The sequence below is a fragment of the Streptopelia decaocto genome, assembly GCF_964273445.1.
Source record: "Streptopelia decaocto genome assembly, chromosome: 1".
Lineage (NCBI taxonomy): Eukaryota > Metazoa > Chordata > Aves > Columbiformes > Columbidae > Streptopelia > Streptopelia decaocto.
The window spans coordinates 42,003,469-42,028,269 of record NC_138663.1 but is presented as its reverse complement, the minus strand read 5'-3'; the positions used below and the strand labels follow the sequence as shown (position 1 = coordinate 42,028,269).

The 24,801-nt window shown below is 40.3% G+C and overlaps 1 protein-coding gene across 2 annotated transcripts in view; it reads left to right on the top strand.

Moving 5' to 3' along the window:
* Positions 1-19,374, top strand: part of ATF7IP (activating transcription factor 7 interacting protein) — a 110,838-nt gene extending 91,464 nt beyond the window's left edge. The window contains exons 11-15 of one of the 2 annotated variants that reach the window (XM_082051192.1): positions 6,096-6,174; positions 10,490-10,648; positions 11,587-11,772; positions 15,285-15,397; positions 16,817-19,374. In XM_082051192.1, the coding sequence (XP_081907318.1) occupies positions 6,096-6,174; positions 10,490-10,648; positions 11,587-11,772; positions 15,285-15,397; positions 16,817-17,233 (954 nt within the window). In that variant the 3' untranslated portion in view covers positions 17,234-19,374. Of the gene's footprint in view, positions 1-6,095; positions 6,179-10,489; positions 10,649-11,586; positions 11,773-15,284; positions 15,398-16,816 lie in introns of both variants that reach the window. The other variant, XM_082051193.1, reaches the window with a different exon arrangement.
* The last annotated feature ends 5,427 nt before the right edge of the window (positions 19,375-24,801 follow it).

Genomic DNA, 24,801 nt, shown 5'->3' with positions numbered 1-24,801 from the left:
GCAAAGCTGAGGTGATATTCTTTCTCCCACTACGGTGTGTTTCATAACACTGTGGTCTTAGCATGTGGAAAAAATGGAGCATAGCACAGAAGATAGTAGCCTGTCTCAGTGTCCTTACTTTTCCAGAGGCAGATGAGGAACCTACTTCAGAATCACTTAAATGCCAGAGAGGTCCCTTCATTTTATTGCAAGGCTGATTCCTTTCTGATTTCCCTTTATTAATTTAACTATTGACTAGTGTGTAGGTTCATTATTAGATATTGCAGTCAATGGCATACGGGATATCTTCCAAAAGAACAAAGAAGGTTCTTAATTATAAAGCATTTACTTTTATTGCAAAACTTAATTGCGACTTCAGATTCAGGTGAACCTGTTCACTGTATTCATGCATTTTTAACAAGTTCTGGGTTTTTATTACCTCTAAGAACTCTTTTGCTACTATACTTATATTTTAAATTTCTTCATCCATGTGCCATTGGTTCTAGAAAGTCACTATATAATTCTTTTTTTTCCTCAAGGAAAACTGTTATCGCTGCTTTTTCCTAGCGCTTCTTCCCACAAGTATAGTTTATTTGTCAGTATGTCTTTTTCTCGGTACTTTCTTTAATTGTTAAAAATACTTCTGTGGTTGGGATTGGAAGGAAGCAGATGTTGCGCTGTCATAGTCTATGCAGTGGAGAATGCATGAAATTCTGAGTATAGGACACTTTTACCTATCCTTTGTAGAAAGCCCTGCATTGAAGTGTAGTTAAGGTAATATGATTAGAGATTTTATGTAAGAAATAGAAACAAAGCCTGTTTCTAGTAGTTTCCGTGGTTAAAAACGATCTGAATGTGTTATTGAGAACAGTACTGAGAATCAGTACTATAGATCACTTTTTAGCAACAGTTTTACAGCTAATAGAACACTTAGAAGTACCAATTTCTAATATTAATTGGAGGAAAATGCACTAATCTGAAAGTTGCATTCATTTTATACATACTTTTTGTTATTTAATCTTCCATATGCACTATAAAGGAGTTTACATTTAACTGGTGTTTAGAGTGGTGTTTAGAGGATGTTATGACTTAGCATCTGTTTCAGGACTCAACCAGGTTTCACTCAGGTATTTGAAAGGGATAAGAATTTACTCTTGGTTTTGCCCCTCTTCTAGGGTCTTTCAGTTGCTGTTTTCACAAGTTACATGCTTGGAATTTAAATACTTATCCTTCGTGTTTGCCAAGTGAGATGCTCACCCGGGCATTTGACATGCGAGTGGAGCCTGGGGAGAGTTAGATATTGGTAAATGTGGTAGGTGTGGGCATGACTGCAAACTGAGGGCCTGCAATTTGCCAAGATTTTCTCTAAATAACACACTTCTCAAAACAGATCAAGCCTGTAAATGTGAAATGCCTTCTCCGTGGCTGGCTGTTTCAGGAAAAATACACAACACAGAATAACAGAGTAGCATTACAGTGCACCTACACCATCCTCCTGTATCTGGGGTGGTGCATGCTCAGCTGCTGCTTGGCTTGTAGTTCTCTTCTTCCCTGCTGCCTTTTCTCCTTTAGTTTTTTGTCTTTCTTTCTGCTCTTAATCATAGAGAACTATGACTAGGGAAGTGATTGTGGCTATGACTAGAGAAGAGATTGTGCCACTGTACTCAGCACTGGTGAGGCCACACCTTGAATATTGTGTTCGGTTTTGGGCCCCTCATCATAAGAAGGATGTTGAAATATTAGAGAGAGTGTGGAGGAGGGCGACGAAGCTGGTGAGGGGTCTGGAGAACAAGTCTGATGAGAAGCGGCTGAGGGAACTGGGGCTGTTTAGCCTGGAGAAAAGGAGGCTGAGGGGAGACCTAATGGCTGTCTACAACTACCTGAAAGGAGGTTGTAGCATGGAGGATGTTGGTCTCTTCTCCCAAGTAGCAAGCGATAGGATGAGAGGAAATGACCTCAAGTTGCACCAGGAGAGGTTTAGATTGGATATTAGGGAAAAATTTTTCACGGAGAGGATTGTCAGACATTGGGACAGGCTGCCCAGGGAAGTGGTGGAGTCACCATCCCTGGAGGTGTTTAAAAGGCGCTCAGACAAGTTTCTTAGGGACTTGATTTAGTGCTAGATTTAGGTTAATGTTTGGACTCGATGATCCTGAGGGTTTCTTCCAACTGAAAGGATTCTATGATTCTATGCCTTGCAGTTCACTTGCCCCACTTCACCTTGTCTTTTGCCTTTCAACTCTGAGTCGCGTGCATCTTCTTTGGCTGGATCTACATTAGACTTAAGTATGAAATGTTCAGTTACAGGACATATTTTTATGCAAAACTTCTTATTGTAAATGGAAGTTTGCCAACCAGATGAGTAATGAAGATGTGACTATGTTAAAATTAGGGAGTCAGGAAAAGGTGAAGTTTTATATTTTCCTTGCTCTCTTTCTGAATTTTTTTTTCACATTTATCTTTAAAACTGTGACATTTCGAAGTAGGATTTGTTAGGTGTCATTTTTAATTTAATTTTTTTGTTGCATTGGTTTGTGTTAAGATTGTTACACTGCTGGCTGCTCTGTGAAAGCAGGGAAAGATTTAAACTAAGGCAGCTTAGATAAGGTTGTGGTTAACTGGATGGTTCAGTTTTTGATGTTACTAGTTAGAGATTGTACAAAGTTACATCATCAGCAATGGATAAAACAGCATATACGTTAACATACATGAGCTGTTAAGAAGGATGGCAATGGGAGTTAGGTAATTCATATTTATTTTAAATCTCAATGTAAATTTTTTCTGTTTGACTGCTAGAAACTACCCAGATGCTGTTGTATACTTCTAAACTATCACATTTAAGAGCCACTTCTGTGTGCTTGGAGACTTTGCTCTCATTCTAACAAATGATGAAATGGTGGTTTGGGGGTTTTGTTTGCTTTGCTCCCCCCCCCCCTTTTTTTTTTGGTAACTGTCATCTTTAAACAGAGAGAGATCCCTTCATATTACTATATTACTGTGGTTGTTTTGTTTCTGTTCCAGCTTGTTATATATTCTAAGGTGACTGAATCTTCTGTTACTCAGACATGCTAGGCAATGTGTGAAATAAAGCACTGGGCATATGGTTTGGGATCTCATTAAGTTGTTTCAATTATTTCATTAGTGTGACTACAGTGATGAAGAGGTGTTACGATTGCATCATCTTGCTCTTCTGCAGAGATCAGCTGAAGCAGATCTAGATTCTTGGCTTACTGTGTTTGGAGAAAGATGAAAACTGAGAGCAGACCAGAATGCCATGACTTTGCTTTTCTGTGTTAGCAGTTTCTGCCCAAACTCCTCCAGAGATCTAGTATTAGAGCACTGAAAGACTTACTCTCTTACTTGAGTTTTTGACAAATGTGAAGATTGTTCATACATGACTGAAAGTTCAATGTCATCATCCTTCATCCAGGTCACAAGCCTTTTTAAGGTGGCTTCTGATTTTGCTCAGAGCTGTTTGTCTGAGTCTCTTCTGGTGTGTGGCATAGCAGTTTCCTCCTCAAAATCCCATTCCCTTTTATTCACAGAGGCAATAGCAGTTGTTCCTCTCTAGCCTTTCCTCACACATAGCTCTGTTGTAAACTGGAGTTTTCACAGGTCCTTGTAGCAACAAAAATTTCCCTGAGAGAATTTCTGGGTAAAATAGTCATGATACTCAAAGCAAATTGTTTTATTTTCTTGGTTGGTTGGGCACAGGATCTTCTGAAAACCATTTATGACTTGCTTTTGGCAGAGATGATTCCAAAGGGTTCCATGTGTAGATCTTAACCATTCAGACGGTAACTGACAGCACTCCTGCACCATCATCCCCACCCACCCCCACCCCAGGCAGGAAACACAATATGCAGCACTTTCAGTGATTCACGTTTTCCTAAAATTTTCCTGAACCCCTAAACTTCATTCAGGGGATACGTGCGGTGGTTGAACTAGAGGAATCTGGGTGGGGAGTCAAGACTTCAGGGTGCTCTGTGTGTGGAGTTACAGCATCTTAGAGTAGCTGGTGTGTGTGCCATGGAACTGGGGCTGGGGGATGTACCACAGAGCACCACTCAAAACACTTTCCTGAAGATCCGCAACTTCTAGTGTGGGTTGTGGATAGAACTCAACTACTTACGGATAGTTCCTGTTGAGGAGATGGCTACCAGAGTTATTTAGTAGAAAACCTTGAGTAGTGTGGCTAACTGCGAAGAAGGTCTTTCCTTCCGAGAAACGCCTGTATGAAACCTTGGTGGCTGATTTGATTTATCATTTAATAGTTGCCTGTTTAACTAAAGATTTTGGCTGTCCAGACACAGCAAAATAAAAAAAAAAAAAAAAATACATGCAGCGACACTTGCGTATTTGGAAACCCAAAGAGCTTTCTTGACTGGCACAGTGAAGTAGGGTTTCAAAACAGCTCTCAGAGTATTTTTCTAAGGATTTAAATTTCCTTGTGGAGGAAGAATTGACAGAAATGTATTTTATAATGGGGAGAAATAAATAGCTTAGTTATTGTTTTGTCTTTCTCAATAGTTTTTTCTTTCCCCAGTTCCTTATAAATCTCCCCGTCCATTTTTCAATCTGCTTTCTCCTGGCAGAGAGCACCGTAGTTCAAAATACACGTCATTGACTGGGAAGATGATCAAGTTGGAATGAAATTCCTCTTGACTTTATGCTAATCAAGTAATCATTGATTATTTGAGTGTGCCTTTCATCTTAAGCTTTAAGTGGGTAATTCAGCTCATCATACTGAGAAAACTGAAGCTGGAAGGTCTTTGAAATAAAAATCCTTCAACAGAAGAATTCCATGGTTAATAAATCTGAAAGATGTTTTTTCTGTGTATAGCAAAGATAAGAGTCCCTACAGAGGTCTCTTCTATTGCCCGTGAGCATAAGTAGTTAGATATTTCTTACTCAAACAGTATATCATGTAGGTTATTAGCAGAATTTCATCAGTGGCAGCATCAGAACTTAAGGCAAGAGGAAACTGGGTTGTAATAATGCATAATGAAGAGATTGCTCGTGTCAGGCGCTGCAAATTCAGCGACCAAGAATTTGGACACAGTTTTTTTTTTTGCTTTTAGGAATCATATGATACCTCTTTTCCCCCTCCTTAAAGCCTTGCCTGTGTGAGAATTGTCTTTAGGGACCTCCCTAAAGGCTTAGTTTTCCCCAGATGAAAGCTCGTAGAGGAGATAGGCTCAGTCCTTGGGCCTTTTGCATCTGTCCCCATCAGGCTACACAAAAAAATCTCTGATCTTCCCAGGATTTATCATGTTGGTATTTGTACGGGCCATGTGGAGCGTATAACTCTACAATTTTTTCCATGTTAATTGTTCAGAGGTTTTTATAATTATGTTGCTTTCTTAACCCTTTGTCTGTCCTAAGGAACCTGGTTTAATCCATAAATCATGAGCAGTTCAGTATAACAATACATAATTTAGGATTTTTTTTTCCTGGAAAAGTATATTTAAAAACACAGGAATATATAGGACCTCCTCCAGTATTTTTTCCATAACCTAAAGGAAAATGTTGGTGGTCCCTCCAGTCTGAACAGCCAAGAAACAGCAATTGATCCAGAAGATAAATGTTGTTTGATGGTTCTGTAGGTCTTTTTAGAACATTTAGCCTTCACCATAGCTTAAAAAGATCCCTTTACCCCCTCTAAAGAGATGGTTACAAATGACTTCATATGTAGAATAATAGAATGCTAAAATTTGTAATAATGGATAAAAACACAATCATGAAATTGCTTTAAAAAGATGGATACAATTGGAGTCTTCTGGTGGCTCAATTATGAAGTCATAATGGAAAGATACTTCGTAAAAGCACATTGTTATTTATCTGTAATAACAATATGCTACTGGTCATCATGTTTCTTTACTCCTTACAAAGCTAAAAATACTTAAATGATAACGCAATACAATCATTGGTTATTGCCTGTTTTTCACGTTCTGGGAAATTTGCCTGAAATTTCCTCCTCTTGCTCATTCAATCAGTTCCTTTCCAATAAGTTAATCAATTCTGAGACCTCTCCTTGTCAATGCTCAGTTTGTATCCCTTTTTCACCTGTGTTCGCTGGATTTGCTTTTGCAAAATGAAGGAGTTTTGTCTTTCAGAGCGGGAAGGTCACAGGAAGCGAATCAGGAGGTGTCATTGATCTTACACTGGATGAAGAGGATGATGGTGCTTCTCAAGGTAGGTGAAAAGATTTTGCTAGCTGCAGGGGTAGCTGAGCTACAAGTAGTATTTCATCCCTTGTATGACAGAAGGGAATAAACATCTGTTCCTGCTTAGTTTGTTTTATTCCTTGGTGTTTTAGTTAGACAGGACTGTTATTAAAGAAATCTGCTAGGCATTAAATAAAAGGAATTCTACTTACTGTAAAACAGTCTTTAAGATTTTTACCTTTCATTTAATTTAAACATTGTCACTATCTACCCTTAAATCTGTTAGGCTTTTGAAATAATTTGAGATGTTTGAATTCTTTATTATATTTTGGAAGATTTTTCTAGATGTATTTCCTTTTTTTCTGTTTACTGATTAATTAAAGACCTTTTAATTCTACAGTTTGTATTCAGGCATTAGGTTATTACAGTTTCTACAGTTTCTTTTGTTTAACTCCAAAACTGTGTGTACAAGAATTTAGATACCAAATGCAGATCTGTTCTTTGCTTTGGGACTGTGTGCCAAGATTAGAGTAAATCTAGTTGTGTTCTTACATCCTTTGGCAGTGTGGATGCACTTCATCTTACAAAAATTGTATTACATTTAAAGTCTTGCATAACTGTGGGCAGGTCTAATTACAAATGAGCATTGTATTAGTGAAGAATCATAGTATCTCAGAGGAGTAGTAAGTCTGTACTTAAGACTATGTATTGCACTGTCATCTTCTTTGAAAAATTGATATTTCTGCTATTAGAGATAAAATTTTAATTCTGCATGGTCTCTAAATGGTTGGTTGAAATGACTGAAGATTCAGGTTGAGAGTAAATTTGAACATTGTGGTAGATGTTTTTAACTTGTTCATGTAATCTACTCTTCATCCCTTCCTTTTTCCAATGAAGTTTCCATTTGGATCAATAATTAAAGTTAATATATGTAATACTGTATAACAAAGTATGCATATAGAGTAAATTAGACTTAAACTTTAGATTGAGAACTATAGACTTTCTAGGTGTTTTGTTTTGTGAGGTTATTAAACTGAAACCAGAGTTTCTATTGGGTCACGGAAGAGCAGAACTGTAGAGACTGTCGTCAAGACCAGTCTTCAGTCATGGTAGATAGACCAAACCCTGTGCATTATTTTTAAGGGCTAATAAGGTTTTGAATGTGAGGTATTTTTGATTTTTTGTTATTTGGGGGGTGGATTGGTTCTTTTTTTTTAGTGTCATAGTGACTAGGATCTCTAATCGTGTGCTCGAGCCACTGGGTTTGGACACAGTACTCCTGCAAAACAGAGTTCCTGTCCTTCAAGAGCTATTGCTATGGCATTTTGAAACCTCACCCTTTTATTAACACAGAAATATGTGTGTCTAACTTCTAATGTTATTTTTTACATATAGCAGTTTGCAATCAAATAGTGCTTCATGTGTAGGGGGACGGAAAGGAATTACCATCAGTTGCATTTCCTCTCTTCTTTACCTTATGAGACAAGCAACGCACAGACAATCTGTAATCAACAACATATGCAGGTTTTCCTGATCACCTTCACTGCCCCAGGAAAAATTTCCCACATTAATAGTAGAGGTTCTTATCAATTCTTATCAATGGCTGATGTTGCACTCTCTGCTGTCATCATTTTTCTAGTTCCCAAGTCTTAGCTTTGTTCCTGCGCACTCTTTTGGTCCACCTCCATACTGGTAGCATCTCCCAGTTAGTACACTGGCAACTAAATTTAGTGCACACTTCCTGATGTGTGCAAAAAAAATCATTAATGAAAAAGTTGTGTAACATTTGAGAAACCATGGTGTTAATTTCTGTCCAGAGCAATTGTTGTCATCTTTTTATCAAAGAGTACTCTTAGACGCTTTTCTGTCTGCAAGTATCTTCTGACACTTGTACAGTCCTCTTGGTGTCCTTTTTATTAAATATTTGTGTAGCGCACTGCATCAAATTATTTACTAAAACAATGAATAGATTCAGCTGATACCTATCCCTAGCCTAAAGCAGATTTGTAATCTAAGAAAGATACATAAGAGTACTCTTGAAAGATCCATGTTCTGGTTTTTTTTGCATTAATATTTTTGTAAGAAAAAAATATTTTTCTGGATCATTTTTTCTTATTTTTGAACATACGTATACCGTCTTTGCTGTTCTGTAATCCCATTATACCGCTGCTGAATTAGTGTGTTGATTAAAACTCCTTGCTGCTGTAACTGCAGTGTTGTAGGCACATTTGCTGGCATGGAACTCAGCCCCTCTTTTTTTCTTGTGTTAGATTTGGAGCTTTACTTATTCCACAAGTAGTAGTGATTTCCATTTTATGCTCATTTCCATAAATCAGATTGTCTTGTCTGCTCCAGTTCCACATTTTTAATGAATACGATGCTGTGTTCATTTAGCATTGGAACTCTTCCTGTATTACTTTTAACCTTAGGCCTGTGCTTACTGTGCACCCAGTCATCCTGTTTTCCTTGCTGATTTTTTACTTACATAGCTAAATTAGCCTTTGCTATTCATTTCCACCTATTCAGTGAAGTCTAGTTGGTTGCCTTTCATCGCTTCCTGAGACTGGTGCAATCCTGACCTGCCTTACAGCAACTGGAATCTTCACAGGGCTCTTGATTTGTCAGGGACAAATAAGCTTGCTTCTGCGTGAGATTAAAACAAAAGCAAAACCAAAAAAGCCCAGACTGGCATTTTTACTTGAACAGCATTTGTACACAAGAGTAGCGTGTCTGGGTTTTTACTAGTTGGATTGCAAGCACATCTTCTCTGCGTCATGACTAACAATGCACTCGCATCACTTACATTATCCAGTGGCAGCTGAAGCGTGCATCAGACTGTAAATATTCAAAGTAAACAGGTGTGTGCATCTTTATGGGATTCTCTTCAGAGTCACATAATTTGTTGAACACCAGAAAAATCTCTCATGGAAAATAAAAGAAGCTTGAACTAATCACAAGACCTGTTAGTTGATGAAAGAGCCGGAAACATCTCGCCTTTTGTTTTCAAAATGAGCATCCCTTTACTGTTCCTTTTATAGACTTTGAAAAAAAGAAAATTGTATTTTCATCAAACAGCTTCAGTGAGGTAGTTCAGCTGTTCAGTCTACAGAAAGACAATGTGGTCTGCAATTTATATTGTATTTTATTTTTGAGGTCTTGAATTGTATTTAATTTGTCATGTAGCAGATTGTGAAGGGTACTGCTGTTTCAAGCTATTAGTAGCTGATGTTAAAGACAACTCTGTTAGGCCATCAAAATAGTCTCCAGCTGATAAAGAACCCAACAACTTGAGCAACACTGCCATTAACCCTGTTCTTAATGCTTTGAAATCTAGTTAGTATACTTAATCGATAGATTCTAAATGTGGTTTTTAATATACTGTTGATATGTTTTCTCAAGAGTGAAATACATATTAATGCTTTTTTATTTTTATATTGTGCACTCTTTTACTAAATTAGTGGCTGCTGCATGTACAGTTTCATTAGGGAAAATCTTTTTTGAATGAGTGCCCTTAAAACCTACTCTTATATCTCGTGTTTTTTAGTTGTTGGTGGTGCCCTCTCTGCTCACTATTACTTTAATCTAGCTGAAATATCCAGGCAAAAGCTTCTCAATTTTTCTTTATTTAGCTTGTGCACAGGCTTGATTACATACAGACTTAAGTGAATATTTCATGTTGACACAAATAAACTAAAGCAGGAAAAAACGTCTCTGTAATAAGCTATAGATAGAGACACTGTCACTTCTCAGAGTAAGTCATGTTGAGGAGGGTGTCAATGCGAGAAAGCAACTTAAATTCTCTTTTTAAAGTTTTCTATAAGTAATAAAGTGATTCTTTAAGAAAATAGCATGGAAAATCAAACCAGCAATAAATGGGGCTGACTAAACATTGAAGAAAGGAAAGAATCAGCAAATAATAAAAGGATGTAATCATCAAAGGTAGACAAGTGTTATTTAGGGAGCTGTGTCACTTTTTTGAAACAACTTGCGTACAGCAACCTTTAGAACTTTTTAAGGTTTTGGGCTATTCTTTTTTTAATAGAAATTTTGAGGACTTTGGCATAGTGTTCCATTAAATTCAGGTTTCCAAAGTATGCTGGCTTCATGATGATAGAATGAAAAGTCATGGAGTATGGCAGGGGGAAAGATTGAGATTATGCAAGTGAGGGGGCTTGAATGAGTTTTCTACAGTTTTGTTTGCAGAACGAAAAGATGAAAGAAGTGTCATGCTAGGGAATATTCTTTGCTGATCTGCAAATGACAGAGGGGAAAACAAGATTTTAAAACTCTGCAATGTTCTAATTTCTGTTTGCTGTTGCCTGCAACTTCATTTTGTTTTAAAGCAGGTAGCAAGAAGCAGAACCAGACACCTGTTACAGGATTGAGCGCCCCCGCCCAGCCCGCGGCTCGACCCTTGCAGCCAGCACAGCCAAACGCTGCCCAGCAGGCAGGTGTGCCCACGAGCGGACCCTCCCAGAACGCCATTCATGTGTTACCTACAGGTACCTTCATTGTACATCCTTGCGTGAATGCACTGGCTGCTATTTTTCTTAAACTAGACTCTTGTGTGTTCTGCGTTGTGCTGATCTTTTCAGGCGAATGTTCAGAATGTTTGAGGCACTTTTTAGTCTTCCATTCTAGTCAGTTTCCAATAACTTTCTTCTTTTTAACCGATGAAGTGAAAGCAGAAGATAGTCTAGTTGTTTGGAAAGAATTCAGGATCAAATTAATTCCATGGAGAGGAAGAAATCGTGCTAAGGGTGGTCATGGAGATTATTACATATACAGTTGTTTGTAAAAGTGAAGGAGAGGAAACCTGTAGCAGTTGCATTATTTAAGTAATGGGGAAAAAACATTAGCAACATCACTCCAGGCTCTCTTCAACTGCACTTGTCAATTAATCCTCTTGGCAGAATGAATGGCAAGGCTGACAACGAACTTCCATCCCTAATTAAATGTTATTTTGTCTGCTGTGTTATTTTTTTATTTTTCTTTCTAACTTTAAGAAACATAGATCCTCTTCTTTATATTACTCTCTTCTGTAGATTGTTGAAGATTAGTTGGCACTGGAATTGTCTTATGACTAGTCTGCTCTGCAGACTCTTTGGTGGTGGGTTTTATATTCTTCACAGATTCAGGACCTTTTTTTGTGGGGGGAGCAGGTTTTACATTTATCTTTTCTGTTTGGCATTTAGATATATATATTTCTGTTTGGCATATATATATAGGCATTATTATTTCAGGTGAAAAATACTGTTTGTTTAGACTGTTTTCTCTTTTCTTGCATTATGAAAAGCAGATAGCATTTCACAGATACAGTTCTCATTTTGTGTGACTCAGATGAGTCAGTTTTCCAAACGAGATGTGTACTCTGGAATACGCACATCAGCTTTAATGTCGTGGAATTCCATTCTAGGATGTGATCTCTGTCTTCTTCCAGCTTCAACAACAGTGAATGTAACTCATCGACCAGTGACTCAAACTGCTGCAAAACTTCCTATACCAAGAACCCCCACAAACCATCAGGTGGTCTATACCACCCTTCCCGCACCGCCAGCTCAGAATCCCGTCAGAGGAGCTGTCGTGCCAGGCCCAGGTCTAAGGCCGGTCAACCCACAGACTGGAGGTAGGGGATGCTTTTCTTCCATGCACACTTTAGCATGACACAGCTTGATATGTTCTACCTGACGGATGTGGTGTTCTGTTTTTTGGTTTAGATTTGCCAATTGTTTTTTTTAACATGACTAGTCCTAATTATAGAGGTTAGAGGGTTTTTTTCCCACCATAGAGAGCTGAGAAAATCTCAGACTGTTAAGAAGTCGTTCCCCCTGCAGCTATGTGAGTGAGCAAAAATGGAATTTAAGTCATCCCAGGCATTGACTCTGCCAATTAAGCATCTCTGGATGACATGCCCAACACTTTACAAGGTAGCAGAAGGTAATGTGATAAGCATTGCTGTTTTGTAGAAAGATAATTAGAGACCGTTTTGCTATTACAGAGTAAGATTAAGACATAAGTATGTAGTAAATCGTATTCGATTTCCTGTCTAAAAGTCACATTTATATCAGGCATCCTAATGTAATTCCTTAACAACCTCTGATATCTTATGCCCAGCGAATTTTCTTATTTTCTCTAGGCCTGGACAAATGAAATTTCTCACTAAATGTATCAGAAATTGAGGCAGGCTTGAGTTTCTTTGACTAGAGATGTCAGCAAGTTCATCTCTTGACTTTGCAAACGTAACTGGTATCTTCCCACAGCAGTAATTCATTTTCAAAATGGAGTAGTAGATATCAAAAGTTACCTTAAAGTTAAATGATAGTTTACATTTTGTCACTAAGTGGTGGATATTAGCTGCCTTTTCTTAGTATCCCACGTTTTCTACACAATGGTTATTTTAACATCATTATGTTAAACGTAAATTTCCCTGTTCCAGTGCACTATGAGTCTACTTTTGTGTTGTCCAGGTAGTGATTTTGTAGACACCATCTGTATCAGCCAGACTCAGAACATGGTGTCCTTGAGACATGTAAGACTATTCCTGTGTAGGTTTTTGCAGAAATAATGGATTAATTGTTCTGAAATGACAGTTTTTGGAAAGGAGAATATCCATGTATGTTTGTAGCAATTTAATTCTAAGTATCTCTTATGACTGGATTTGGCTGCGTTGTCGTAGGCTGTGAAAAATCAGCTGTGCTAGCCAAGCAGAAGTTGATCAGGCAGTTCTTGAGCTACCTCTATGAAATGTCAGGGTGTGAGGAAATTATTCTTTTCGGACTACTTGTTAACATTTCTTGAACTTCTTACACTCTTGTGCCATGTGCATTTGAGTTGGGGTTCTGCTGACCAGCATCTTTCGAGGGATGTGTTTGCATCTTGTGTTCCTGTTGACAAAAGGCCATAAAAGACAGGGTACCATCAGCCCATGCTTAGTTTTCTTCATCATTACCCTTTGCTGCAAGTTAGACATGTGTGATCTACTTGTTTTGGAAGGACTTTTCAGTACTTAACTGTGCATTCACTTACGTTAATTATTTTTAATAATATTTTCTTCTTTCGTACCAAAATATAAAATACACGTTTTTGTCAGAATCTACCAAATTCTTAGAGCAGTTATTATGGCACATCGCTAGTATTAATATCTGCAGAATACTTTTTATTGTTAGAAGTGCAAGATAATTAATGTGTTGTTGAAGAACATATAATAGATAATACACTATTTAAGGCCTTTTCTAGGAGAACTCAATGAGATAGGGAATTCATATGCTTTTCAGGCAAGGTCATCCAAAACCAGATCTCTGTGTAATGTGCTTCTGATGTGATGGTCCAGTGATACAACGAATGTTTGTCATTCCATTGTCTGCTTATGAATTCTCAGAAATCATTGCAGGTTTCCATCAAAATAATTAAAATTCAGCTTGACCAGACCCTGAATAACCTAATCTAAGAGCATTCTTTCAGCAGAAGGTTGGACCACATCATCTCCAGAGGTCACTTCAAACCTGAACGTTTCTGTGATTCTGTTAGAGACACTTTTGTTACTCTGGCTTTAATATGCAGTACTGTTGTCTGACAAGCCACCTAAGACATAAGAAAACGATGGTTCCTCAGTAGTGTTGTGCGTTCCCTGTACCTCAGGACAAGGAAGCCAGATGGTTTGCCTGAGTAGATAAAAGATCAGTTTAGTTACAATACAGATTATTTGCATCCTAGGCAGAGAGGTTTCATGTACTGTTAACCAAAATGCAAGCATGTTTCTTGATCCCTTTTATCTGTCATGAGTTTTCATCTTTGAGTCCATTCTGTATGTTTCACCACCTTTGTTACACAGCTTTCAGAAACGCTGCTGCTGATGTGTATTGGCTTATATGACCATTGAAACAGTCTTTAGTGTCAGTAGCAGATGCTTCAGGAGTAAGATCTCTTCATTTTGTCTTTGAAAGATTAACTGTGAGAACTCATCCAAAGTGTTTTGCAAATTGTAGTTTTGTACTTCTACCTGAACCAAGTACTATGCCTACCTAGAAATAATGCTAAGTTTGTACCTTGTATCTTATTAAGGCATTTCTGTCCATCTTTCTTCAGATTATTGTAATTTCCTGAGATAGTCACAACCATGCTGAAGCAGTGTGTCTGATTGGATTCTCATGGATGAGAAATAGCCAGTTCAGGTGATTGCTTATCCTATAGGAGTTTGCACAGCTTCATTAGCTTCTTAGAGCGATGTGTCAATAGGAAAAAGATGTGCAGCAGCTACCTAGATTTCAGCACTTTATAGTAAAGCATTAAGATATAGCACTCTGAGCTCCCTGCCTCAGACTCACAGATTACAGACTTCAGACACTCATCACCTATTGATGCCTGTTTAGATAGAGAAGAAGGTGGTGGAGATTGCCCCAAATCTTCTATTTCTATACAGAAACAGAGGGGACACCCTAGGCAACCCAAAACAATGAGCAAAAGCTTTGAGCTCACAGAACATACACGTTCCAACAGTAAATGGACAAAATATTACTTAAGAGAGTGAGATGTAGTATAAAATGAATGAAAACTTGCTGGTTTGCAAGAGTTCCAGATATTTTCTACAGGGCTATTACATTATCTAATTGATTCCTGCCAGTCAGGTCAGTTTGGGGTGGGAATGAATGAAATGGTAACACCTGTATGTAACATCATGGGGTCTGTTCTGTGAGGGAGGACAAGCTTCTTGGACATCAAATTATCTTTTTTGGTTTCTAGTGCCATCACAGCACAGTCTTCTAGCATTTTAATACTAAGTGGATGCAGTACTGCTGCTGCAGCTTTTATCTTTTCCCTTCTGAATCTTAAGATGTAATTTTTCTTTTCATACTTAAGCTCCCTGTATCTCTCACCTTCCCCACCCGTTTCTATCATGCTTACAAATTATTAAAACATCATTCTGTCCCCTTTGCAGACATAAGCACTTGCTCTCACTTCTGCAGCTTCAGGGGATTGTTGTTATTGTGCAGTATTTCATCAGTCTGCTGGCAGTTTGAGGAGAGTATGTCAGTTTGAAATCTGGTGTCATCCAGCTGAACGAGGGAGTTGGTCTTACAGTGTTCTGTTTAGCTGATTTTAAGTATCGAATACTCAGAATATTCACTGTGCTTCTTATAGGTATGACAGTACGAATGCCTCAAACAACTACATATGTTGTGAACAGCGGAATAACTCTTGGATCTGGAGCACCCCAGCTTACAGTGCATCATCGACCACCACAAGTGCATGCTGTGAGTAGTCATTTCAAAATTACTTAGTGCAGTTTCAGGCTTGTCACTGCATTAATGTCTTTCAGATTGCTTCTTAGTGTGAACTGCAGAATACTGAAATGCCTTGTAGACACTTGGCAGCCAGTTCCCCTGCATAGCACCGCCCTGTCACCTACAGCAACTTCTGCCAAGAATGGTGAAAGCTGCGCTATCTGTTAGCTTACCCCAGAGTTCTCCAGATCACCAGTAGCACATATTGAAGAATGGTGCATGAATCTCTGCAGGTGACTTGTGGAGTCAAGGGGATAGAAGAACTGCCACTAGAAGTTTAGTCATGGTTTGGCTACGAGTTGGATGACCAGTTTCTTAGTGCAGCTGTTTGCAAAACTGAGGTAGGAGGACAGAGTAGAGACAGGACCCTCAAGGTTACCAGCTCTCAAATTTCAGAGGGTTTTTTTTATCACTGTTGGGGGTGATTGCTGCATCACCTCAAACCCCTTTTCATAAGTATTTCAGAATTTACTCTAACTCATTTCATACGCTTTTGCTGTTGAGACTGAAGCAACTGCATTGCCTGCATACTCGCTGTTGGGCAGTCACATCACTTGTGATGTGCTGAAATGGTAAGCAGATTACCAACAAGGTGGCTCACAATTCTTTCAGTCTAGACACCATTCAACTTCATGCATTCTCCAGTGATAAATGATGAGAATAAATCAAACCTATATCACACAGAGCACTTAAGATGACAAAAACTGTCCCAGATTCCAACTCGAAGGGCACCTGACTTGAAGAATAACAAAATTTTGTACTTGTAACGACATTCGTAAATTCATCTTGACTAATGCCAAGGGCAGTTTCTGTGGTGAAAAAAACCACAAAAATTGAAAGCTACATTTGTGCCCTTATTTCAAAATTTTCTGGAAACAGAGGCTGAGCTTTTGTGATCAGTTTAAGGTGATAAAAGCCATATGCGCAGTTACCCATTTTCTCCTTTTGTGACTGAAAGTCTGCCTGTTGAAAAGATGATGTGTTGTCAGCTTAATCCATTGCCTGGGGTGTTTTGGGTAATACAGGAACAGCAGCTCAAAGTCATTGTGCACCTGCCTGCTCGGTCCTTGGTTTGTGACGCAGTGTTCAGTCCATCACCTCTTGGGTGCGAAGCAAAGAGGATGTAGGGAAATAACAGTGGCAATTATCATCTGTACAGTTATGGATTTATATGCAAATAATAAGAACTGACGGCATCCTTGGTCCTGCCCCTTTTCAGCCTTTGGTGCCAGTCTCTTGCCGGTGTTCTCTCTGCACACAGGACTGAGTGCTGTGATGGTTGGGTGACTGCAGGCTCATTTGCTTCCATTTGCGTGGGGAATGATGAACTAAACCTCCTTCCACTGCTGTAGCCTCTGACCTTGCCCATCTTGTTCTTACATTGCTTAGGAGCCACCACGCCCAGTACATCCCGCCCCACTCCCAGAGGCCCCACAGCCCCCACGTCTGCCCCCTGAAGCTGCCAACACTTCTCTGCCTCAGAAGCCCCAGCTGAAGCTGGCACGGGTACAAAGCCAGAACGGTATCGTGCTGTCATGGAGCGTCACAGAGGTGGACCGGAGCTGCGCCACCGTGGACAGTTACCATCTCTACGCCTACCACGAGGACCCGAGTGCCACCATGCCCTCCCAGTGGAAGAAGATTGGGGAAGTGAAGGCCCTCCCGCTACCCATGGCATGCACTCTTACGCAGTTTGTGTCTGGCAGCAAATACTACTTTGCAGTCCGGGCTAAGGACATCTATGGACGTTTTGGACCCTTCTGTGATCCCCAGTCCACAGATGTGATCTCTTCCCAGAGCAGTTAAACTAGAGATCTTTGGAGCCTTTAAACCTGTCCTACTTCCAAGAATTACCCCTGTTTTGGGGGGTTGATCCCATGCATGAAATTCACTTTTAAATCCACTCTCTGCAGGATTATTTTAGACAGTTGTGTGATACACTACATTCAGAACCAAAAGAAAAATAAAATCTCACCTGCAGCGAGAGAGCCTGTTTGTTCTGGAGAGCTCAAGCCCTGGGCCATTTAAAAATTTTGTTTTCCTTTCCATGACAGCTGTTTCACCTAGATACCCACCTACCGTTCAGCCAAGGGCACCCTGGATGCCTGGGATTCTGCTTCAGAGCGGGAACAAAATAATGAATTACAGTTTATCTGAAGCAAAACATACACATCTGTAGTATCTATCAAGGTACTAACATGAGAGCAAGAACAGATTTGCTTCTTGCCCCGCACCGCTCTGTGAGCAGGCGATGATATGGAGGGTGATTCAAGGTCTCACTTTTGTACTGGAAGATTGAGCAGTTTTGTCTTACTTTGCAAACTGTAATGAGCTCTCTGAGGGGAGGGAAGGGAACTCGAGTCTGGCTGGGGAACCAGTATGTGTGTAGATTTGGAGGTTGTGGGGAAAAAAGTAAATCACCCCACTACCTCTTACCTCACCTAAATGAGAACGCTGCTGGACTTTGAGCATCCTCCCCCACTCACACTGGGAGCGTGTCCAGGTCAGATCTGAAACTGCATTGTGGAGATGGCATTCACACCTCTCTAGCTCAGATAATTTCTTTGCCCCTCCCCTCATACATCCAGCCCTGGTTTTTTAGATTTATTTTGTGCCTTAAAGAATAATTTCAGAAATAAATGTAGCCAGATACCTTGTGGTGGTTTTTTGTTTGCTTGGAATTTTTTTTTCCCTTTCCCCTTCCAGCCTTTCATTACTGCTTCTCATTTTCCTGGCCTGCAGTAATTATTATTGTTGTAAAGACTGGGAAGTGGAATGTCTGCTGATGCTGGATTAATCTTTATCTGCGGTATCATTCAACCTTTTCCTCACTGTAATTCTTGAGTAGCTGGTTTTGTCCTGTCAAGAATATTAGAGTGTACAGACAGTATTTTCCACCAGAGCCTTTCCCTGTTCTTTTGGGAAAGCTGTATCCTGCAGTTCAGCCAAAGAAGAAACCTGTGGTGTGGCACCATGAGAGCTTCTCGCTGTTTGCACTCGGTTTGGGTGTTCAATTAGTACAAAAAGATAAGAAGTTGGCTTCCCAATTCTTTTCTCTGTCATCTGCCTGCCTCTGCAGGAAGGTAACACACTCAAAGCAGTTCAGAAACCATTTCAGACACTGGCCTAAAACTTGTGGGCAAGTGCAGATGTTAATAGATGCTTTCATGATGCTTCTGAGCTGAGAAATTGGTGCATCTGCCCCACTGTCATTGACATGTTAAACTTGCATTTTGCAGAACCAGATTGTAATGCACCAAAACAAGAAAGTGTATGGAAGGTTTTTATTCTGGAACTTCTCAGAACAAGGACTGCAGTCTCATTCCTGCCCAGCAGAGCCACAGTGGATTTAGAAGGGAAAGAAGGTTTTTTTTTAATCTGCTTTGCCATGTAGCAAAGCTATAGAAGGTAAAGATTTTTTTTTTAATTTAAATGCTCTTCGTCATAAAACCAACATGTTAAAATGTAAAGCAATGTTGAAAAAGAGCAGGAAAAATTAAATCCAAAACATGGCTGGTGAAATACACTATGAGATGATAGGTTCTTTAGTTGTGTTCCCTTCAAGACCTTCTATCAATCGGCAAAAGCAACTGCGTTATAGACTTTTGTCTATACTATTTTACTGCACTCCTTCATGTAGCTGGGATTGTCACTTCTGTCAAGTGAGTAATGAATATTTTCTGTATGGAAACTTGCAGTTAAAGTACAGCAGTTCTATTGATTTGGGTGACCAAAAATTCTGTCAAAGTCCAAGTATCATGAGAGAAGGTTCCCACTGAATCTCATGTACGAACGATGTGTAACCTTTCCTTCCAATAACAGTTGTCCCTGTATTACTGGTGCCAATAATCAATAATGCCTTTAATTTTTCTATGTTTAATTAAATGTTTGGTCTGCCTGTTTCAAGGAATAATAATTGAATAATGCATTCAGACTACTTACGGAAAGTTGGGTCTCTATAAAGCCAGTTCTGTATTAGAGGTTAGAACAGTTCATTCCAGTTGATGGCTGTCAAGTCCTCCTTGGGCGATTTTTTTTTTAATGTGTCTTTGAGGTGGTACCAAAGGGCCGTTGGCCATATCAATACAATGAGGTTTTATAGTTTGAAAGTTAAAATAAATATTAGAATACAACCTAGAAGTTAAGCTGCTTATTTAATTGTGATTCCAGCCCAAACTATACATGAGCTTTTCTATAGTTTGTGGTTTCATTTAAGTCACGATTGTTCTTAGAGTTGTCTTGCTTGGGATAGGTGGGGGGTGAGGGTCCTGCATCACCATGTTTTTCTTTCCTCCAGTGGAGGTATCATTAGGGCTGGGCTGGTACAGGTTTGGAGGTTTTGTGGGCTGTATCTTTAGAGAAAGAAGGCTCATCTTTATTTACTAAAGAAAGGTGTCGTTTTCAACTGAACTCACTGTAAAACCTGGCTTCTGGCTTAATTAGATCCATTTCTGCTGTGTACGGCTGAGTGCAGGTGCTGTTTGTGAATCGATGAAACAAGCTGGCTGCTGTTTGTTGGCCGAAGCCATCGCAGCTGTGGGGCGAGAGCTGGTTTCTCTTTTGTTTCATCCCAGCAGAACTGCGAAAGGTCCCATTTCAGGATCTCAAGCAAGTAGTGGTGGCAAAGTATGTGATAAAGCGCAGTTTGACTTTCAGATGCCCGGGGCAGTTTGGAGACCTTAACGGTGGCTGGTTCCTAAACCACTGGCACGCAAAGGGAGAACTACACCATTTCTGCAACATCATTTCCCTGGTGGAGCAGATCCCTGCGGTGAGTATTCACCCTTTATGCCAACAAACAGGAGTATTGCTTAATTCTTTAACTTGCGGCATTTTTCCCTGTGTTGTGGGGTAGCTGGTTATTTTATTATCCTTTGCCTCCCAGAAAAAATAAAACTAGTGCAAAAATAAATTTCTGCTAGCAGCAAACATTCAGAAATCATTTATTTCATTTAATAGACTTTATTTGAAAGTATTACCAAAATATCTAGGAACATTCAGTGCAGGTCTGTTAACACTGTGCTTCTAGACTGGGCTCTTCATAAAAGTGTTAGTTGCTGAAGGTTTCCAATAATCTACTTTTGAATTACTAAAAATCTCCATATGGTTTTTAAGTGGAAGGGTTGGCTTTAGTTTCTTCTCTGCGCTTCATGCAAGTTTTTCTGTCTTATTGTCAGTACCTGGGTATAAAGTTGTTCCTGATTTAGTGTTTTGCTGTGGCAACTGGGTATGTGACATTTCAGCAGTTCCACCTTGGATCTCATCCCTGGGTTTTAGCAAACACAGCACTGATTCTGCAGCTGCGTTTTCCATCCTCATTTCCTTTCTGGTTTGTTTTAGGTTTGGTTTGTTTTCTCTGATCCAAGGGCATCTGGATGGTCCAGGTTGACAGTAATTTGAGTTGGTTCAGTTTCAGGTTGGAGACGAGCCCTGCTGTGGAGTGCTGATGGCGAAATGCCATTCCTTTCACTGCATTCCTCCTAGTTACAGCTTCACTGACCTCCTTTATTTCAGTATGCATCTGAAAAAACTACTGGATCCAAATAGCTAAATGGAGGAAGGGGACAAACTACAGGTAGAACATCTGTACCCTATTCACAGTGGCAGCTTCAGAAAACGTGAGGGTGCAGAGGCAGGTTCCCCTCAGCCCGGATTTATTTCCACGCTCTGACCAGTTTCCCGAGGAGCAGCAGTTGGTCTTGGACTGCGCTTTTTCCAGTTATTTGTGCTACTGTTGGCCACGCTGGGTCTCTGAGCACAAGCACTGAGGCACTCGCCCATCCCCAGGGTTTTAGCACAAGGCTGGAAAGGCCCTTGGTGTCTTCCCTGTAAAAATCAGACGTCTTACCTGCTTCCCGTGAAAACAGCAAAACCCTTCATGCCTTCAGTGGCAGCACAATTGGGCCCAATAGCAGGATCTGAGCACCGTTTCGTACTGTAACAGAAATAGTCACTTCAGCCCTTCCTTTATGCTGTTTGTCTTAAATGTCCAATAAATTAGAACCTGTATTATATGTAAGGACAGCTTAAATCTGTTCCTGCTCCCCAAACAGCCATTCCCCAGTATGAGAGTATTGCATACACTGTATAAAATCAAGCTGTGATTCTGCCTTCTTATAAACTCTTGAGTATTTTCATTTAGTCAAAAATATCTATCCAGATTTTTTAAATAGAAGCGTGATATATTAAATATATATTTTTTTAATTTGTTGGTTTGGGTAGGGGTGGGCGTTGTATGAAAACACTGGAGGGAGAGGAGTTCAAATGACACTGAGCCAGCCCTGCCACCAAAATCTATGTTCCCTTCCAAACACCTTCTGAGGGGAGAAAGAAAAAAAATAAGGATAGCCAAGAGAAAGCAAATGAATGAATTTTCCTTTTCATCCCTTCTAACTACCCATTAAGATGCACTTTTATTTCTCATTGCCATTATGCAGGCTGAGCATTCTTTTTTCTTTTCTATGTGTGTGTATATATATATATATACATACACACACACATATATATATATATTTGAAGTGCTGTCCTAATTTAATGGGGTATAGCTGTAAATAAGATACCTGGGTAGTAGCTGTTTGGGGAGTCCTGTTCAGCTTTAGTAATTTATTGGCTATTGGGAGTCAAACGTGCAACATCTTTTGTTAGAGAACTCAGAACCTAATTTCTTGTTTTGTTTTGCAGAAGAACTTGTAAATACAAAAAAAAAGTAGGACTGACTGACTTAATGTCCAATTGAAACTGGGCAGTTGCAAGCTCTCCCCATTTTTGTATGTACTGTAGACTAGTGTGTGTGTCTGTATTAACTGTAGTGGGGTTTTGTCTGATGAGCCTGAAATTTATACTTTGAAATAAAATACTGGGTTTTTAACATATTGAGTCATCTGTGCTTAGTTCCAGACATCTCAGGAGGCAACTCCTTCAAAAAGAGCCCAGTGTGTGCTCTTCACCTTCAGAAGCGTTTCCACCTTGCTCAAGTAATGTTTAGCAGCAATGGTTTGGCTCCAGGGCATTCCCAGAAAGTCAACTACGTGATGCTGCCCTCCCAGGCTTCTCACAGAAGCAAATAACAACAAAACCTGAAAGAAATGCTAAAGCTTCTAGCCAGTCACCTTCCAGGGATTTCTGCAAAGCAAAGAGGGGCCATGGATCCTGGACAGACAGAATTAAGTAACTTCAACCACAAAGCTGTCCCAGAGTGGGACAGAAGTGGAAACCAGTTTGCTGGTGCCACTCTCCTTGCCTCTCCCTCCAAGGGGCTGGGTTTGACCTCTAGAAAAATACTCTCTTATTTTTAGCAAGAGGCTTTGGACAAAGTACAAGTGATGACTTTGGCTTTTGACAGCACCCTTAGAGCCCTGAGCCTGCAGCAGCGGCCACAGGGTGCCCACCTGGTCTGCTGCTCAAGCCAGGGGCTGTTCCGTGCAGCACTAATTACATCAGTCAAGGTTAATGAAATCAGGAGTAATAAAAAAGGTGGTTTTGTGCAGTGATCAAGAAAGTCTGTGTCCCGCACCCTGTTGCTTTTTGAGGGTAGAAGTCAGGTATAGCACCATGAAGTATGTTGTGCAACCTAGTTGAGAACCAACAAACTGCCTTAGTAGAAGGCAGCGGGTAACAGCTGCCTCTTGGATCCAGCTCTGCTGCTGAATTGTAGAGAACTGGAAGTACTAAAACTTGCAGTTACTGACATGCCTTCCTTGAGTTAGTGCTGGGCCCATACTTCAAGGGCATATAATTAATTTGCGATGGTAATAATTAGTTTCTTGGCACTTAATACATCTTGCTTCAGGTCACTGACCAAAAGATGATGGACTCCAGTGAAGTGATGCCTGAACACAGTCACATTTGAAAGTCCTGAGTTTCTCAAACTGCCTGTTTAGCCTGAGCATACAAATGGCACAGAGTTTAGAGCACTACGTTATCATACAATGTAGTAGTGTAGCCACGCTGCTCAAGCACTGTTGCAATTGCAGTTTGTGCTGGTGTAATGCAAAGTGAGTAAGTGAAGACCTAGAGGACTCACACTGTTTTGCTGCAGGGCAGCTCTGCCAAACACTCAAGGGTTATGCCTGGAAAGATGCTACAGCCTCAGAGCAGAATGTACATAGAGGTTAGGTTGGATAGGACAAGGGGTAGTGGGTACAAACTGGAACACAGAAGGTTCCACTTAAATTTGAGAAGAAACTTCTTCTCAGTGAGGGTGCCAGAGCACTGGAACAGGCTGCCCAGGGGGGTTGTGGAGTCTCCTTCTCTGGAGACATTCAAAACCTGACTGGACACCTTCCTGTGTAACCTCATCCAGGTGTTCCTGCTCCAGCAGGGGGATTGGACTAAATGATCTTTTGAGGTCCCTTCCAATCCCTGACATTCTGTGATTCTAGTGTGTAACATAAGGAAACTAAGAAAAAACAGGAATGTGCTAAGAAGTAACCTGACCCAGCAGCACTGCACCAGGACACTGACAAAGTCATAAAGTTGGTTAGTCCCTGGACAGGCACTGCTGAGACCTCACATGGGTTTCTGCTGTTAGAAGAGCAGTGTTGACAGGTACTGCCACCTCTGAGAGAGCCAATGTGCTGAAATGAGACAGGCGAGCAATGGTGAGTTACTGGATTTCAGAAAGTGAGGATGGTAAAAAAGCAAAAGCTTTCGTGGTATGCTGGGAGGATTCATTTCCTCCATAGGCATTCTCTAGTGACTGAACAACAGGTTTCTTTTTTTTATTGCGAGAGCAGTTTATCATAACCGCCTCCCAATTCCATCCCCATGACAAATGCAGTCCCTCTCCAGCCAAGCTTGAAAACCCAAAGTTTAAAAGGCAGAAGCCACAGGACTTGGAGAAACCTGGAAGCCAGGCATGGAGAATGGGACAGCTTCTGCCACAAACCCTCTTTTACTACCAGTGAGACTTGCAGAGAGGAATGAGATGGTGAAAGAGACCTTTTAACTTTGTCCAGCTGCCTGAGAATTAAGCTGTCACTGCTCGTGCCCCTGCCTGTAGGTCCATGCTGCCCTACTCAAAGCCTCCTCTGGTCCCTGACGTTGCTGTGCCGGGCGCTGGAGCCAGCTGCTGTGGTCATGGTTGGCAGATCAATCCAGGCTGGCCTGCTGACAAAGGAAGCACATGGGACAGAGGAATGTACTGACCTTTAACAGCACAACCACCAAAGGAAAAAAAAAATAAAATAGCCACAGTCACATGAATTAGAGTCCTAAGGCTCATATGGTCCCACTGATGTCAACATTTACTCATAGAACTAAGGGCTCTTAAAAGGAGAGCTCTGTTTTCCCACAACTCTGGGTTTGAGCACAAAGCCGCTCTTGCCTCAGGGTAGGAGGCTCAAGGCGGGAGAAAGGCAGAGCTCCCACTTCCA